At 50.0% G+C, this 19065-nt stretch overlaps 1 protein-coding gene across 12 annotated transcripts in view; it reads left to right on the plus strand.

Moving 5' to 3' along the window:
- The window catches only part of AKAP13 (A-kinase anchoring protein 13), a 314398-nt gene that overhangs the window by 160648 nt on the left and 134685 nt on the right, over positions 1–19065 (plus strand). For all 12 annotated transcript variants that reach the window (XM_029953026.1, XM_029953024.1, XM_029953029.1 and 9 more), the window contains 3 exons: positions 3907–4105; positions 7643–10721; positions 14674–14792. In XM_029953026.1, coding sequence (XP_029808886.1) covers positions 3907–4105; positions 7643–10721; positions 14674–14792 — 3397 coding nt within the window. The remainder of the gene's footprint in view (positions 1–3906; positions 4106–7642; positions 10722–14673; positions 14793–19065) is intronic.

Below are 19065 nucleotides of genomic sequence, written 5' to 3' on the forward strand. Positions count from 1 at the left end.
ACGTGGTGCCTGCCACTTAACAGTGTTGAGTGAATGTTTTGTTGGATGATCTTTGAGAATCCCACAGTGAAGCAAGACCATAAAAGCAAGGTACTAGCTGGGAGAAATTAGAAGAAAGTAAATTAATTCAAGAGAAAATAATAAATTGTGCCAGAAAGTAGAGTCCTTGTAGGCCATTGCCTGGAGCAGCTATGGGCACGTCTAGATGTGCGATATTGTAGCCACGAAACACGGGTGTCACTTAGAGCACTTAGGAGGAGAAGAGGGCCTGCTGTGCTCCGAGTTTTTAGGGAGGGGGCAGGTGGTGAGCTAAATATCCCCCCTTCAGTGCCGCAGGGTCCGTTTGTGACGCCTCATCCGTCCGGGATCCTTCATCCCTCTCCTGTTTGCGTGGCTGCCTGCGTTGTGATCTGCTGTCTGGAGGAGCGTGGATGCGCTGTGACATAGCCCCAGAACGTGAGGCCAGATTTTTGTGCATTACTAAGCCGGTGCCTGAGTGTGGATGTTAAGGGAGGTGGTGTTAGTAGGGATGACCCTGGTTCATTCATGGAAGTCAGTCCAAAGCTGCCACCGCCTTGGGGAGTGGGGAGAATGCAAAATTGAGTTTTGAAATCGGAGCGTGCCCACCGCACATACTGGTGAAGACAGTGAAGCTGTGGGAAGTGCGGGGCAGGAGCGCAGACTCTGCAGCGGGAGGGAGATTTGGGAGGCGAAGTGGGGCTGTGGGAGAGGAGGAAAGAAGGTGGGGAGTGTAGGAAGTTGCTGTGTGTTGTGCTCACATCCACCATGTGAGGAGGGGAGAGAGCCAGAGAAAACCGTAGGAGCTCACCCGAAGTGGGTGGAAAACTGCAGGCAGCCGGGGGAGCATTACCCAGTCAGGTGCCGGGGGAACAGAGCAAACCCACCCTTCAGAAGGGGCGTCCTGACGCTGGAGAGGGTGGGCAGCGCCGTCTGTTAGTGGATGAGGATTGTTTCCGGTCCCTTGAGGTGGCCTCCAGCTTCTCACTAACAAGGGCAGAAAGGTCACCTGAGAATGAAGGTTAAGGTTAGGACTTTGAAATTATAGAAAGTTTCACTCACATACAAGTGAGGAAAAGCGTGACAGAGCAGCAAGTCCTGGCTCAATAGGGGACTTGAAAACATTTGTTAAAAACATTAATTAAAATCTTGGGGAAGAAAATCTAAAACCCAACCACCGTGACACTATTTTTATTTGTGCATTTTATTGCCTGGCCTTACTGACATTTTTCTGCTTTTTATTTTGCTCATTTCACTGAATGTTGTAGACTTCAGTGTCACTGACCTGTTGTTTCAGGTATTTGTGAGGGCTACGTGATAGTCCAGAGATCTGGTCTTCGGTTTACTGAGCAGCCCTCTAATTGCTGACCATGTGGCGTCCAGTTTTTAAAGCTGCTATACGTAAAGTTGCAGTAAATGTTCTTATGCCTAGAGTTTTGCCACATTTTATTCGTGGGTGCAGTAAAAATTTCATATGAACACAGAGCACGAAATGTATTGGCTTAAAATGCCGCCTCCGTGAGGTCTTCCTGTCCTGCCACACTGCTTTAGTTCTCTCCATGGCACTTGCTCTCTTCCAGAATACCAGTTGTTTTATTTAATCTGCCTGCTCCAGTCTCCCTTGCGAAGTGTGGAAGTCCCAGCAGGGTGAGCGTTTCGGTTTGTGTCACCGGCCCCTGGCATGCTGCCCGGCACACGTACCTGCTCCACGGTGGGCTTTACTCAGACCTGCAGGCATAATGGGCTTGGATGGCGTCAGCAGCTCCGGATGTCCCAGAGGTCAAGGGGAGACTAACTGCACTGACTGGTCTTTCTAGACAGACTAGGAAGCAACACAGACTCACAGGGACAGTGGCCGGGGGGATGGAAGCCCTTGGGGGCGATGGCGGCGGCAGAAGCACATTCCTCTGGAAGGAGAGCATGGGAATGGCAGACGGTACAGTCTGCGGTTACAGACGGGGCTCCCCAAGGTTTAGACCGGAGAAAGGAAGCAGTGTGAGAATTCATAGTGGCCAGGCTGGTAGAGAATTCCGTTTTCTGGGGAATGGAGTGGGTCGTTTTTGATGGCCCTGCTTCGGCCGCCAGTCCTCTCTTAGCATGTTATACCTGGTCCACACTGGAACCGGGGTCTATAATAAAGTTTCGTTTCCAGAGGTCTTTTTTTTTTTTTTTTTTTTTTGATTATTATTGGAGTATGGCTGGCCTGTCTGAGGTAATCTGAGTAATCAGCTGTGCTACTGATTGTCAGACAATTAACCGGAGTGAGCGACAATGACAACCCAAATTTAGCTTCAGAACTCAGTCTACAGAGAAGTTGCGCCCCCTTGTTTGGTATAGTGGTTGGCCACTTAGTTGAGTCATGCCGTTGAACCTTTAAGTGACTCTTATAAGTGGAATTGACCCTTGAACAGTGCAGGCATTAGGGGCCCCAACCCTCTGCACAATCAAAAATCCAAATATAAGTATCGACTCCCCAAAAATGTAATAGCCTGCTGTTGATCAGAAGCCTAACCAATAACCTAAACAGCCAGTTAATATAAACTTGGAATATTCCATGTATTATGCACCATATTCTTCTGTGCACTGTATTTCTCCTAGTAAAGTGACCAGAGGAAAGAAGAAGTTATCGAGAAGGTCATAAGGAAGAGATAATACATTGATAGAACCGTACTGCATTTATGGGAAGAAAAATCTGTGTGTAAATGGCCCCGGGCACTTCAAACCCCTGTGGCTCAGGCGTCACCTGGACTTTTCTCTTTGAGGTCACGTCCCTCAGATTAGAACAGCATGGTGGGCACATAAAGGACTTAGCATAGTGTGTGCCGAGGTCATTGTCAGCAGCTGCTGGGTTGTCACTCTTGAGGATGGACATTACGGTAGTTTTCTTACGGAGCGGCCTTCACTGTCATTCAGCCAGTGCACAGTATTCACTTCTATGCTTTCTTATTAACATTGTTGGTTTCAAATTCCCGTTATTACCTGGTGAGTTGTTACTGACAGACGGGTGTGATTTAGCCAACAACACACCGCAGAGAGCGGGTCGTGTGTCCATCCCTCTCATGTTTGTCAGTGGCACCCCTGTTATTTCTTCATGCTTCGTTCTCCCATTTTAAAGCAGAACGCTCTCAAACATAACCTTCCTCTGTCTTCCAGAGTCTCTGGGATACTTTGCCAGTCTCCTGGTTCATAAAGAGATTTTATGTTTTGAGGCCTGTCCCAGAAAGGCTTTTTTTTTTTTTTTACACACCTGTGCTTTTGTCGGCTTTGTTTCATTTATAACGACATACGAGTCGAGCAAGGTTGGGTGTTTTCCAAATGAAAACCATTTTAACTTGAAGTTCTTAGAACCTAGCGCTTTCCTCATTGTGTTGACAAGCACAGCATTCGTGGCATCGGTCGTCGTCTGTGCAGTTGACTTGGAGAGTTCACAGAAGCGAGTCCTCCAGGGTTATCCTGATTCCTCGTCCCCTCCCAGTACAGCTGCTGTCCGCCTGTGGTGCAACCCATTTTAAGAGAAATGTCTCATCAGCCTTGCTTCCAGAGAAAACCAGGCTGAGACCATCCTCCTCACATTGGCTCATTAAGTTGGTTGTTAGCATGATACTGTGTTAAGCTCCCAGACCTCTCTCTATCCTGATCAAAAGAACATTCTGACGGAGGAATCCTGCAGTTCTCAGTTAATTCCTTTGTGACCCCTTCTGAGGAGGAAGGGGCAGCTAGGTGGGTCTGAGCCTGGAGCCCTGGGCAGCGCCCACACCGAATTTCTGCCGCTCCCCCTCCCCACTGCAGCCGGGCAGGGGGCAGGGGGCAGGGGGTAGGAGCTGGCGCTGGCGCTGGGCCTCTGGGAGCAGAGCGTAGGCGTGCTAACCAGCCGTTGCCTGCTTCCAGGGAGAACGCCGGAGAACCAGACTCCTGGAGCCGCTTATCCTACGAGATCCCTTACGGGGACTGTTCTGTGAGGCACCACCGAGAGCTGGACGTCTACACGTTAACCTCTGAGTTCGAAGCGCACCATGAACCCCCATCTCCGGGAGACCATTGCACTGGACACATCTTTAAACTTAGGAACATCCAGCAGCAGCTAATGGTAAGGAAGGAAAATGTCCGTTTTCAGGCTTCTGTGCCCTCACTCTTTCCCCCAGTGAACCTTCCCGTAATTAGAGCCTAAAAATGCTCTCCTCGAGGATTGTGAAGCCCCGCAGGGCGGTTTCAGCGGCCTCGGATGCTAACCACGCACAGAGAGGAGCAGCAGCACAGGGGCCGCGGGCACTTTGCTTTTCTTTTTTTGCCAGGTTTTTGAGATAATGAAAGATACACGTACAGACTGTAGATGTAGAAGTCTGCAACAATTAGAACTTCGTTTTCCTGGCATCCAAGGAAATTCGTCTGTTTATAAATTTATCAGCTTAGCTTTATAATACTAAGGAACATAGTTCCCGAGGTGGTTGCTGTACTCAGAAATAAAGCCTCTTCACAGCTAGTTCAGTGAGCGATGATAATGTTACTGATGTTACTGTATTTAAATTGATAGTTGACTGGTAAAAAGATCACTAGAAAAATAAGGATTTTATAATCCACTCAAGCCCTCAAGATAAAGTTGTTGCCAGACGTAAAAACATTACAGACTCCCTGGTAGCATCTATTATGCAGAATGTAAGCGTCATATGCGTGCATGGCTCTTGGCCGTAACATCTGAAAGGCCAAGTTTACATAATTTTTCCACCCAGTTTATTTCAGAGCTGATTTGATTTGGAAAAAGCTTGACAGTAATTTCATTTTAGGCCGGCTGGGGTCAGCCCGGTGCCAGAGACTGCTTCGGGCGCAGGCATTCTTGAGGCCAGCAGGCCAAGACACCTTATAGCCTTTCCCTTTCTGAATCGTGGTCGCCCAGGACAGCTGTCGTTGTGTTTTGCTCTGAACGGATTACTGAGTCCAGTCTTCCTTTAGAGCTCTTCTTACTAGGTAATGACAGTGCACTTGAAAATCCCAGCTTGCAGGTGCCAGTTCCTGCACAGTATGGGGATGCTGGACAGGAGACTGTGAGAAATGAAAACTCGGGGTGGATGCGTGGGTTAGGAGCTTCTGCAGTTGTTCGCAGAACACCGCTTGTTTCTGGAATGTTCACCCTGTATTCGATGTGATGACCTGCTTTCATAATTTTTAGGAGACATTTACACTCTCAGCAGCAATGGAAGCAAGCTCATTTGAACACTGGAAGGAGCAGAGTGCAGAGGTTTTTAGGGAAAACCCACTTTGTTGGGGAGGCGGGAGGGGGTTACTCTGACGTTAGTGGGCACACCACACTACATTTGCACGTGGAAACTTCTACAACAGAGCCGGTTATAGACAGGACTAGTGTGATGTAGGAGACTGTTAAGTGCTCAGCCTGCTGGTTTACTGAGGGAGCAAATGAGCTAGAGAGCCGTGCACAGTAGATCTGCGTGAGACCATGGCAGGGGGTCAGACGGTGGGGAAGAGCGAAACCAGGTGTGTCAAAAATAGTTTGTGTGTGTCGAACAAATAGTAGTATTGTAAGAATTCTTGAAACCTTGATAGAAAAGGCAAACCCACCGCCAAGATGAGCTGTGTTTTTCTCCATTTTTCCTAAGCCGTGTTGACATGTACACGTGAATGTTGCATGCTTACAACCTGAAATCATCTCTAGGCTTTATTTATTTTTCCCGGCATTGTGTATTGTTTTTTTTTAATCCCACAAATGTTTATTGAACATACAGGGAGTATGAGACAATGACATCAGTACGGTATGAGGAAACAGAGGACTTGAGAGACGGAGCTCAGGGAAGCCCAATACTGGCACATAGAATGTGATGGAAGAGCTTCACAAATGGGAATTCCCATTCTTTGTGAAGTTTTCCAACTCACACTACGTCCACCAAAAAAACTTGTAAAAGTTTCTCTCCTTTAAGATGCATTTATCCCAGGGTGCCGGGGTGGCTGTCAGTTAAGCGTCTAAGTTCGGCTCAGCTCATGATTTCAACAGCCCATGAGTTTGATCCCTGAGTTGGACTCTGCTGACGGCTAAGAGCCTGGAAACTGCTTTGGATTCTGTGTCTCCCTCTCACTCTACCTCTTCCCCACTCATTCATTCATTTTCTCTCTCTCTCTCTCTCTCCCTCTCTCTCTCTCTCTAAAAAATAAATAAACATTAAAAAAAATTTAAGAAGCACGTATCCAGGGGTGCCTGGGTGGATCAGTCAGCTAAGCAACTAACTTTGGCTCAGGTCATGATCTCACAGTTCGGGGGTACAAGTTCCACACTGGGCTTTGTGCTGACAGCACAGACCCTGCTTAGGATCCTCTGTCTCCCTCTCTTTCTGCCTCTCCCCTTCATTCTCTCTCTCTCTCTCTCTCTCTCTCTCTCTCAAAAATAAATAGACCTTTAAAAAGTTTTTAAAAATTAAAAAAAAAAAAAGAAGCACGTATCCACGTTCCTGGGGTGCTGACTCCCTATTCACCAGTCTTTCCCTTTCCCTCTCAGTCTTGTATGCTCGCCCTGCCCCAACTAACAAAAAATTCTGAAACACCAAGGACATTGTTGGTCTTGATTCAGTAGTCACCTTCTTGCCCTGGTTCCTTCCTTGTATCATGACCCAGCATTGTGTATTGTAAGTCTGTATTTCAGCTTTCACCGTCGTCTTCATAGTTCACGCTTTGTAACTGCTCGGCTCCTGCTGTCTGCTTGAATCACCGTGGTTTTTTTAAACCATTCCCCTATAGTTCGTTATAGCTGTTTGTTTTTTAAATGCTGCACAGTTGCAGAAAGTAGTATTCAGATGACCTACAATATCATCAAGCCACAGTACTTCTTAAGAATAATCAGGAATTCGGTATTATGGAGAACCTGGGTGGTTCAATCAGTTGAACATCCGACTTCAGCACAAGTCATGATCCTGTGGTTTGTGAGTTTGAGCCCTGCATTGGGCTGTCTGTGCAGAGCCTGCTTCAGATTCCCTGCCCCCTTTTCTTTACCCCTCTCCTGTGCTCGCTCACTCTCTCTCCAAAATAAATATTAAAAACCTTTTTTTAAAGAATTGCATATTCTTAGTTTGATATGTTATTTAATATTTGATACTAGACAGCAAAGGAACTGTTTTTATCAAAAAGTAAAAGACTGTCTCTCATCTTTTTGAAAACAAGTTTTAAAGTTTATTTTGAGAGTGAGAGAACACAAGCAAGTGGGGGAAGGGCAGAGGTGGAAAGAGAATTTTAGGGCTCCACACTGAATGTGGACATGGGGCTCAGTCTCACAAACCATGAGATCGTGACCGGAGTCGAAATCAAGAGTCAGACGCTTAATGGACTGAGCCACCCACGCACCCCTCTCCCATCAACTTTCCAGAGTGAGTTCATAATTTGAGGAATAGCAGTCTTGTATAAAAAAATTCTTGACCATTTTTATCATTCCAGTGGATATGCAGCTATAAGAGAAGAAAGTGGTATCAGGCACAAGAGAAAATATGTGTCTATATCTGTTTAGATGAGCATGTCATGGGATCGTAGGAGGGCTGGAAAGGCAGTGAGGTCTCTCCAGGAGTTTGGCGTCTAGGTGTCAGGGCTCTCTTCCCAGGGACCGTTTTTAAAAGTATTTTTCATTTCCTCCTAGAAAACAAACCTTCAGCAGATGGACAATCCTATGCCCTTAATGGTGCCAGCACAGGATCCTTCAGGTGTGCCCGCTGCCCAAGACACAGACGGCCAGCTCCTCTGCTGCACGTCGGCCCCCAGGGACGGGACCCAGCGCTCTCTTCCCGAGGACCCTGTGAGCTGTCCGTGCTGCCAAGGGGGCACTGCCCGGGAGATTGCAAGTGCCTGCGATTTGTCGGCCGTGGCTAAGGAAGAGCACTCAGACTGTTCCTGCAGGAGGAAAACCGCAAGCGTGGAGAGAAGAGGGGAAGAGGCGGGGGCAGCACACACCGTGGCCCTCAGAGCCGCGTCTGGGCCCAGCAGCGGCCCACAGAGCGTGCCAGGGGGCGAGGGCACAGGGGGCGTCCCCTGCTGTGGAATCGGAGATGGAGAAACTGGAACAAACTCTGCCACGCTGGCCACAGACCAGGAGCCTCCAGGCACTGGAGACCACATCCCACATGGAGATGTGGTCGTGCAGCCGGGCACCGCCCCCGCTCCGCATCAGTCCGGAGGTGAGCTGGCCGTCGGTGCCCCAGCCACTGCAGGGGACCCAGAATGTGGTCTCGAGAACACAGACGCCGCCACCCAGAAGAGCGCACTGGAGGTCGGGGGAAGCACCGAGGAAGAGTTCTCGGACTCTGGTATCAGCCCGGCTGGAGCCTGTGACGGAAGAGGCCCCGGAAGGCCTGCAGAGGAGGCCAGCGCCCCGCACGGTGTGGCTGCCGCTCCCCTGGACGCCCCCCGGCCTGCCGAGTGTTTGCCTACAGTGAGTAACGGAGAGGCCTCCGCTGTCTGCACTGCAGCAGCTGACACTGCACAAGGCTGTGAGGGGGGTGCCGGGACCCCGGCAGATCCGAGCCCCCCGCTGGTGCCGGCTGCTGCAGAAGCCCCGCCTGCGGATGGGCCCAAGCCCTGCGCTGCCCCAGCGAGCGTGATTGTGGCCGTGTCGCCCTCTAACCTGACCTTTCCCGAGCCCCAGAAAGACACAGCAAACCAGAAGTCAGAAATGGAATTGTCTTCCCTGCAAAGCCCAAACAGCGGACAGTCTGTCTGCCCTCCCGCCGGAGGGGACGAGCCGCGTGCTGCCTCCGAGTGGCAGCAGAACACGGTGACTTCTGGTGGCGTGTTGGCCGCAGGATGCTGTGATGACACAGTCACCTGGCCTGACAGCAGCCCCCCAGGACTGCCCCCCGCACAGCGTCCACACCCCGCCGCCTGCCGTGCAGGGCCGCAGGCTAGCCCAGCCTCCCCCGCCGGCCCCGTGTGGGATACCCAGGAACATGTGGAGTTGCATCCTCTACAAGTTTCAGATGAAAACAGACATGGAGAAGATTTGAAATCAGAAACCTCCTCGACGAGCACACCCGGGGTGCGTCCGTGTGCCGCTGCCCCCGGAGCTGAGGAGGAGCTGGTGCCGGACCAGGCAGTGACATCACACAGGACTTCTTCCCTGGCAGGCAGTCCGGGCCGTGAATCAGTAACCAAAGATGACGCGCCTTCTCTTGTCCCCTCCCAGAAAGAAAAGGGAACAGCAGCTCCCAGACTGCACACAGCTGCCGGCGCTCGGGATGGCCCCAGCGGGGACGCAGACGAGCCTGGTGGGCAGCCTCTAGAAGACGGCGCCGCAGGCCTGGCCGTGGCCTGCACTGCTCTCCAGCATCAGCCCGACATGGGGAATACCAGCCCCACGGGCCTGGGCGAGGAGCAAGGGGGTCCCTGCCTCTCGGCAGCCCCCGAAGTTCTGCATCTCGGGGGCGGCACGGACTCCTCCCTGCTGCCTGCGGGTCGGGTGACCGTGGCCTCCGGTTCCGTTTTGACTGAAGAAAGGAAAAATCTGGTGCTTCCAGAAAGCTCTGAAGCTCAGGGACAGGGTGGCGGGGAGAAAGCAGTGACTTGTTCCTCCATGCAGGAAGACACGCTTTCCTCAGGAACGTTTCAGGAAGAGCAGATGGCACCACCTCTCCGACCCGAGGCACAGGGACTCTGTGGAGAGCCCGGGCCTGCTGGCCGTGCGGAGGACAAAGCCCTCGAGCTCAGTGACGGGCCCGGCACACCCTCGGCCTGCCCCGATGCAGGAACTCAGCTAAACAAGGAAGTGGCCCCACCAGTCCCGCCGCCGCCTGGAGGTGGGGCTGCACCGAGCCCGGTGCCGCGGGGGGCCGGGGGGCCTGCGGGGCCCCGCCAGGAAGGCCTGGGTGCGGAGCCGGGCAGCGAGGCTCCCTCGCCAGGACTCTTGCCGGCCGGGGCTGCGGCCCAGCCATGCCCTCCAGCTCCTGCCCTGGGTGGTGGAGTGCAGAACCTTGAATCCCAGGGAACAGACCCTGCTTGCGAGGCGAGCAGAAAGGCGGCATCGGATGTCGCCGTGGCTGCCGCTTTACCAGGTGCCATTGGGGCCAGGGGCCAGGCTGCATCACACAACACTCAAGACCTGGTTCCAAAAGCCTCGTTGAGCCAGGAGAAGATGATCCTGGGGCCGCCACGGCACTTACCAGACAGCGGTGTGACTGACCCACAGGGCGCCACAGCCCCAGAGACGCTACCTCTTGGGTGGAAGGAGGCAGAGCGCGGCAGCTGCTTGGGCAGCTCTGGAGAGGCACCGGTGGACGCCCAGGTGCGTCACACCCTGCAGCAGCCTGCTGCCACAGAGTTCCCCCCGGAGACCGGGGTCCCACGCCCTGGTGAGCAGGCCCCAGGGGGGGAGAGGGGCGCTCCCCCTCCGCCCTGTGCCGCGCATCTGCCCGAGAGAGCCGACTCCATCGAGGAGGCCGCGAGTCGCATAGTGGAGGCCGTCCTAGATCAAGTCAAGGCCTCGGGAGCACTCCTCACTGGGCTGGGGACCAGTCACATGTCACCGTCCAGTCCTCCAGAGTCAGGCCGAGTGACCGAGCGGCTGGAGAGTGCTTCTGCAGGGAACGTGAATGCTTTTGTGCCTGGGCAGACCCCACAACCGGGCAGTGTTCGTGAAGAAGCCCCTGGTGGCCTTGTGGGGTGCTCTGCTGAAAGCGGGGAGCCGGAGAAGATGAGTCTGCCTGCTGACAGACCTGAGCCGGCCACAGGTGAGTAAAGCGGAGCACAAAAGTCCCAGCCTGCGGAACAGATTCCCTGGAGAGTCTCTGAGATGTGCTGGTAAAAAGTGGGCGTCTTTGTGGTTTTAGAGGCGTCTTTCATTCATTGGGCACATTGCCAGGTTCACGGCCCCTACCGCCCGGAGAGGCACGTCAGCTTGGGGTTGGACGGATTTTGCTTCCTGTATTGCAGACTCCTGGCTTGTTTGATTAAGCCTGTAAATGCTGTGCCTGTCACACCAGGGCAGTGGGAGTTTTGCTAACCGAGAAAATTGTCTAGCGTGCAGGTGCTTTACAACGATAAAGGAATTTAGCAGATGTTGTTATCCACGTGGCTTAGTCCTTTCCCCTAGAACTTTGAAAAAGCAATTCTGAAAAACTAGGTTTTTCTTGCTTACAAGCCTGGAGCACTTTCCTCCCCTCTTGGCCTGGTCTGTGTCCTGAGCAAATTTAGAGTCAGGTTAGTTCTGCGAAACAGCTGTAAGTGTCGTTCTGTGCGCATGACCTGCGTCCAAAATGGTGGCATTAGGTCATTGGGGAGGGGTGGGGGGAGGGGCGCAGAGGGCACGCCCTTCCTTTCCTGCCTGCGGAGCAGACTTCCAGCTCCGTTGCCTCTTGCTTTGCCTCTTGCTCTCCGGCCACCGTCTGGGAGTCGAGGCCCCCGCGCAGCTCTGGGCAGGGGACGCAGGATGTCCGCCTGAGCGCGCTGAGCTGCCGTCACAGGGCGCCCGTCGTGTCTGCTTATCTGGGCGCAGCAGCTGCTCCGAGCAGATTGCTCACACAGCAGCCTGCCCCATCTGTGGGTAACCATGTCCAGAGAGAGCAGGCAGAAACCGCTGTTGCTCAGTGGAAACAAGCAACGTGAATAAAACTTCTTGGGGGTTGAGGCTGACGCTGAAACCAGAGTCCAACGTGGTGCAGCCGTTAAAGGTCAGTTTGATTCTCACTTTGATGCCACCACCTGTCCCCAGGTGTGGACCAAGGACCCACCTCCATGCTCGCCCCCAGGCTGTGGAGGTAAGAAGGAGCCTCTTTGTGGTTTGTTTGTGCTGTTGTTCCCAATTTTTCAAACTCGAGTTAAGTGTGCTAGGTGTTAAGAGGGTGGGGGGTGTAGGGAAACGAACAAACACAACAAGAAGTTGCTTAGGAAAAAGAGCAGCTTCAACACCATCGGCGTTTTCCCTCCCGATGAGGGGTCTTCAACCATGTATAAGCTCTCTTCCCCCCAGTGGGGGGCTTTAAGGAACCTGAGGTAGTGTTTTTGGTGACTTGAGGTTTTTTTCATGTTTTGGGTTGTTAGCGTTAGAAATTGGTTGGCCGCTGGCTTAGAACTTAAATGAAAAGGTCTCTGATTTTTAAAATAAGACACAACAACAAGTCTATTTTGGGGGCCCTGGCAGATTGACATTTCAGAAGAATAGGGAGTGGCTGTAAGCTGATGCCTGGCTGTGTTCTTTTCTTTCGGGTGCTAGGTCTTTGGCCACACGGGCTGGAATTATTTGTTTTTCTGGCACAGCCGTCAGAATTTAATCCATGCAAGTGCAAATTATATGAAGTTTGTGTGTGTAACACCCAGAGAAAAGAGGTAGAAACCAGGGGAATTTTCAGACTTTGGTATTTAGTAGTATGTAGAGCTGGTATAGATGCTAAGAGATGATTTTTAAGATTTTGAGGTTTCAGGAAGGAAAATGAGCTGTCTGAAGTTTGAGCTCTGTGTCTGGGTTTAGAGTTGGTTGTTAACGTGTGGGCGAGTTACTTGTTCTGCTCCCAGTAGGAGTCATATGTGTTCAGGGCTCATGATCTTATATTACAGAGAGAAGTAGTCAGTCATGAAGAAATAAGTGCTTTCTTAGGGAGAAAAAAAAAGCCAGGATTGGGAAGTCCCCGGTCACATTGCCCTAGAGACAAAGCACCTGAGTGTGATCTCAGCCAAAGGGTATTTTCTGGGAAGTTTACATTCCGTTCATGGATTTAACCATACTCTTTTGTGAGTGAAGAGACTTGGGTCCAACTGTTGATTTGGAACTAGCCACATGGCTTTGGCCTCTGTTTTTATATGCTGCTGCAGATAAAACCAAGTAGAAATGAAGAGGAGAAGACACAAGAGTGCCGGTTAGAGACGGGGGATGTGGCCCCTCACCCCAGAGTACTGATCACAGTGGTTTGGAAGTTAGTTGTACTTGACGGGGCTGAGCCAGGCCTGCAGAAGGTCCCGGCACCCCCTCGCGTCCGTAATCACTGTTCACCGCTGTGATTGGTTGCTGCTTGCCAAGGTCCATGTTTTCACTAGACGGGATGGGATAGTAAGGCTGTGCCAAAGATCACATCCCCCAGATAAATAAAAGTCATCAAGGACTAAAAGAAAAAATAACTCTTATTTCGAAATGTTCTGATTAGGGAATCCTCCTCGAGGTGATTGCCTTGTCTGATTCTTTTTGCTTTATTTACATTTTCTGAAATGTAAGGCAGATTTAGGTTCTTTGGGCAAGAAAACTTGTTTTTGCCCACTTTAAATTGCTAATAATATTGTATAATTATAAATGGGGGCAAAGGAAGAAGAATTTGTAAATGTTCATTAATAGGAAGGTAATGTCCCTAACTCTGAAGCAGACCTTTGGGCATGTCATAATGTGCTATTAGAATAATATCTTAATAGAATTTATTCTTTGGTGAAAGAAATTTCTCTGTCCTTTGATGGAGAGAACATTTTTTTCTGCCAGAGTAGTGGCAGGTCTAGTTTAAAACTGGCCACAGAAAAATTTCCACATGAAATTGAGGTGATCGTTCTATTTTTATCTGCATTGTCAAGGTGAATTTTTACTGTTCACTTATCAAAAATGTCAAAGCATAAATTTGCCTCAGCCATCATATGATCACTTCCTTCCTGTATTTACTTGACCATATGGTGGTCAGGTCACAAAAACCACTACAGTTTGGTCTGCTGAGCATAATTCTAAAGAAAACCTATAAAAACATTTTCTGGAAAAAAAAAACAAAAAAACAAAAACGGAATTCCAGGGCGCCTGGGGGGGCTCAGTCACTTGAGCGTCTGACTTCTGGTTTCGGCTCAGGTCACGATCCCAGGGTCGTGGGATCGAGCCCCCACATCAGGCTTCGCATGAGCATGTAGCCTGCTTGAGAGTCTCTCTCTGTCCCTCTGCCTCCCTCCCCCACACTCTCTGTCTCTCAAAAATAAAATTTAAAAAAAAAAAAAAAGGAATTCGTTGGGGCACCTGACTGGCTTGGTCAGTGGAGCACGCAACTCTTGATCTCAGGGTTGTGAGTTCAAGCCCCATGCTGGGTATAGTGATTACTTAAAAATAAAAATCTTTAAAAAGGGTGGGGGGAGAATTCCTTGTTTGTCCTTATGTTTTGGTTTGGGAAGAAATAAAGTTAAAACAAAATGTAATTTACCAGCATCCTTCAGTCTTGTCCATTGCAGTGATGGACAGGTGAGAGTGCGCAGTCTGTTTTCAAAGACAGTCAGAGCCTTCTCGAAGGCTTTATCTCATTCCCAGCAGGTCTTTCCTCTTTGTCCTGTGCAAGCGTAAACATCTCTGGTCCCTTTGATGACGATCAAGACGGACTACCTCGCTGTAGCCGTTAATCTGTTTCCTTGAAGCTTGTGAGTGCCCTTTCCCACATGCGGGTCGGTACCTGGGAGGAAGGGTCCCTGGTGAAAATGGAAGTTGAGTAGACGTCGAACTGGAGGTCGCCTTAGCCACAGAGCCACACCGAGGCCCGGGGAAACCCGGAGGACCCTGTGATAAAGGACGAGCTCAGCACGGGGCCTGAGATGACACCAGCCCCACGCGAACACTTCCCCCTTGAGCCCAAGAGCAAAAGCAAACAAAACACGTGAAGCCTGCAGCGGGTTGTGTAAACAGTAAGACACGAGAATTGATTTTTCAGATGCACTTTGTAACCCGCTTCTTCTCTTCAGAAATGCCAGACCTGAAAGCTGCCGATGAGGTGGATTTTCGGAGTGACGGGAGGACGGGCGTGGCCTCTGCAGACATGGCCACCGCCGCGGAGATGCAACCAGGCCCGAAGACCCAGGCGGTAAGTGGCATGAAGTCTGCGCCAGCACAAAATGTGTTTAGCCTGGGCTTTTGTCTCTGATTTATGGCCTTTTTTTGTTTGTTTGGGCAGCTTTTGTATTTTGTAAACAACCGTGTTTCCTCCTTTTCTCTTGCTCCATGATGTGTCAGTGTGGGGGTGTTGCTGCAGTTAGCTTGCGTAGACGGTGTGCGCCGCACCACAGAGTTGTGGGCAGCGGGCCCTTGTCCATGGGTCCCTTGGAGGGGATAACAGGATTTTCCCTGTGAACACAGCACTTCAGGTTGTCCTCATGCTGAACGTGTCACAAAATGAGAATTCCCACCGAAGAGGATCTGGTAACCCTTCTTAAACCTGATTCTTCTTCCTTGAATCAGAAAACTGAGCAAAAATAGAGAACTGAGAGCAAAAATGAGATTTGAACTTCTAGTTCACTACTAGTTGTCTAAAACGTGGAGCAGGTCATTTTTAGGGACCAAAACAGTTTTTTAAAAAAGGATCAGTTTTTCATAGCAGCTTTATTGAGTTACAGTTCACATGCCGTAAGATCCACCCATAGAGGTTCACGGCTTAGTTGTTTTCAGTATATTTCAGAGCTGTGCAGTGGTGACCACTAAGTTTAGATTATCATCACCCCAGAAAGAAACCTCATCTGCATTAGCAGCCCACTGCCACCTGCCCGTTCCGCCTGACCCCCTGGGAGCCCCTCATTTCCTGCCTGTCGCTGTGCACCTGCCCATTCTAGAACCTCCTGTACATGGAATGACCTGGAACACTGAGCTCTGTGACAACTGGCTTCTCTGACTTAGCTTCCTGTTGCAAGGTTGAACTGTGTTGTAACATCGATTAGTATCTTGTTTCTTCTCGTTGCCCAGTCGCACTCCATCCTATGGATGCTGCACATTTGTGCTTGTCCCCACCTCTCCGCAGTCCTGAGCGATACTGCCAGGAACAGTGGTGTGCACGTAGGTGTGGGCGTACGTTTTCATACACCCCGTAGTGGATTTGCTGCGTCACTGGTAGCTCTATGTCTAATATTCAGTGAGTGTTCAAAAATGCTTTTCTTCAGCATCTTGAGATTCTCTCTGTTTTTGTTTAAAGCTATTAACCTAAAACAAGGGAACACGCTTGTTGAGAGAAACCATGCTGTAAGCCCTAGAGTCCCTACTGGTTAATTAAAAAAGAAAAAAAAAAACACCTTAGGAAACTCCAGTTACTGGACTAAATCCTGTTTCCCCTCAGAAAATCCGTTATCTTTGTCTAGACCCGACTTTGCCCTTCAGAGAGGGCTAAGTGGTGTTTTTCCTCCGACTTACCCCCTAGGTAAACAGTGCACTGCACCCTCCCAGACCGTTCCGGTGCCCGGGCTGTGATAAGCGCGCCGCATTCTGTTGGAGGACAGCAGCAGGGAGGTGCACACTGTTCTCGCCCGCTCCTTAGCACGGATAATACTCATGACTAATGCCTGGGCGGCTGCTTGCAGAGCATTATTCCGGCGAATGCTGCTCCTGCCCCTGGGGAAAGAAAAGAGAACACGCCCTGCATGGGTACACGCGTGTCTTTGTTTCCAGAAGCCCCTAAAAATGAGAAGGAACAGACTCACATCCTTGAATTCAGCTGCCCCTTTCTGAGTCTTCATGTTAACACGGTAGTGGTGACTCTTCATGGAAGACCGCCCGCTGTGCGCATTGCATCTTGTCTGTTACAAAGGAGAAAACACAACATTACCCCCTTTTTTTTTTTTAAACTTCCTTCTCTCGTCCTTCTCTCTCCTCATTCTTCCTCTGGTTTTAAGAGGTGAGAGAGAGCATACTCCTCTGGTTGGTCAGCCTGTCTCCTTTTCCAGATAAGAGACTTAGGACCTCAGGGAAGGCGCATGACTAGCCCAGGGTTGGGCCCAGGCAGAATGAGGGCGAGGAGCGTGATTTGCATCCCGGGCCCTCAACAGCCTGACTGTCCCAGGCTCTGTGACCAGCAGCTCCTGAGGGGCAGCCGTAGGGCACAAGCACACACTGTGTCCGTTGCTTGGGAACACCTCAGCCTCGTGCACCGCCTGCCTTCACCGTATATGGTGGTGAAGGAGAAAGCGTATGTTACTGGATCTTCAGGTCCAGTAAATGGGGACTTTTGTGTCCCCAGCATCGTTGGAAGGACAGGAAACATCTGACCACTTAGCTGTCTTCCGTGTTGCTCTGCAGCTCGGGCCGTGTTTGCTGTGACCTGGAAGGATAGACTGTGAGCACGTACTTCAGTTTCCCCATGTCTCCTTTTCACTTTTTCCTTCCATTTAACTCTTTGTATACGACGTTCACCGTGTAGGTTTTCAGAGAGTCAGGAGGGAAGTCCACAAGGGTTTTTGTGTGAAGGACGGATAGTATTTTAAGGCTTTGTGGGGCAGGCAGTGTCACTAGTCAACTTTTGCAGTTTTGGTCTTACGTAAACAAGAGTGTGACTGTGTTTCAATAAAACTTTATTGATAGACCCTAAAATTTAAACTTCCCATAATGTCCAGGTCATGAAATACTTCTTTTTGAGTAAGTTTTGGTCGATCATTAAAAAATGTAAAGCTGACCCCTAGGATGTTTTGTGGGCTAAACAAAACCAGGCGGTGGGCCCCTGGCCTAGAGCTTATTTGCCCACCAGCAGATGGACAGAAGGAGGAAGCAAGTCCACTTGTTTTCTTTTCCGCCTTGTTTTGTTTGTTTTGTGGTGGAAACTCGAGTTACCAGACTGTACGTTGGGAGGCAGGGGTTCCAGTTCTCGGTCTCTCCAGGGCTTGGCTTCCTTACCTGTCTCTCTGTCTTCTGGCCTTACCCCCGGACTCCGTGTTTGTGGTCTGCCAAGGGTTGCTTCTCACCCCGAAAGAGTGAACTTGAGATTGTAGTTGAACAGGGTGGGGTGGCATTAGTTTAATATTATTTAATCCCGCCTTTCTTACGCAGGCCCAGTCTGCGTGTTGGCCTTGGGAATTGGCCAGTCATTGCCTCACTGAATTACCGTTTCCCTGAATCATCCTCCCCCACTTGTAAAACTGAAAGGATTTGTGTATCCTAAGGTCGGCTACTATCCTAAACGCTTAGAATGGTGGTGCACTTCCCGCAGTTTTCTAGTAAAGGTACATAAAGAATCCATTTTAAGGTCTTCTAGGAATCTTCCTGTTTTGTAACCTTCTCTGAGCATGTGACTGTCAGCACATAGGGGCCTCTGTTGGTAAAGCTGCCGTATATTTAAAGAATTTTTCGTTCCTTAACCTGCTTGAGCCCTGTGCTGTAAACAGACCCTTAGCTTTCGAGGTCAGTAGTACTTAAAATCACGATTCATCAAATAATTCGTCAGTATCAAGATGGGTGCTTCTCTTCTCGGAGAAACACTAGGCAGTGGATTGGCCTGAGCAGTCCTTCTTCTCTGGGTTGAAAGCCGTTCTCAGCTTAGGAGGCAAGTCATCTGCTTACACGTACCGCCCACCGGTACATATCGGCATTTTTGTGGTTGTGGTTTGTTATTCAGTACTGCCAAAGCTTTAATGCTAGTCACGATTCAGTATTCCACATTACTCCCTCTTACATACCTTACTGGCTTTAAGGTTCTCAGATGACTTTCATTGCCTTCTTTATTCCCTCCCCTCTCAGTGAGTCAGTGTATCAAGTACTTAGAACAAGGCCCAGCCCACAGAAAGTACATTTTGGCATTATTATTATTAATTAGTTTCATCGCTTCGGATTCCAGTATGCTCTTCACTTATTTAAGTAATCACTGGCAGATGGTGGTTCCTAAAACAATGGTGAGTCCGTTTCAGCTTCTCGATTACGGTTGTGAGCGCTCCAGGAGACCATCAGACATCAGTCTGAGTTGGGAGACATGGAGCTTGTGGTACCTCTGAGACCCTCAGAATGTGAATGGACCTTAAAGATTATCCGAAGTCCAACATATTTGCTTTAAAGGAGAAAATGGTTTGGGATGGTTAAGTGACCTGCCTGACTTCACAACTAGTTAACTCTGTAAGCTTGACTAGAATCTCTCTTCTAGGTTAGTAATGTTTCTACTATACTGTGGTTTCCAGAAGAGTCAAGCTCAAGTTATATACTTTGCAGGAGTCCAGTTCTCCTGGGTGGGCTTTTGCCTTTGAAACAAGTATCCCTGGAATGGTGCTTACACACGCCGAGACTCCGAAACCATCCCATTATACTGCTGGGCTTTCCGTGATGGGTGGAGACATTCCTCTGTCCATTTTAGGACCTGAGCTGACTCACTTTAAAATAAATCTCATGTTCTTATC

This window comes from Suricata suricatta, chromosome 9 (assembly GCF_006229205.1).
Source record: "Suricata suricatta isolate VVHF042 chromosome 9, meerkat_22Aug2017_6uvM2_HiC, whole genome shotgun sequence".
Taxonomy (NCBI): Eukaryota; Metazoa; Chordata; class Mammalia; order Carnivora; family Herpestidae; genus Suricata; species Suricata suricatta.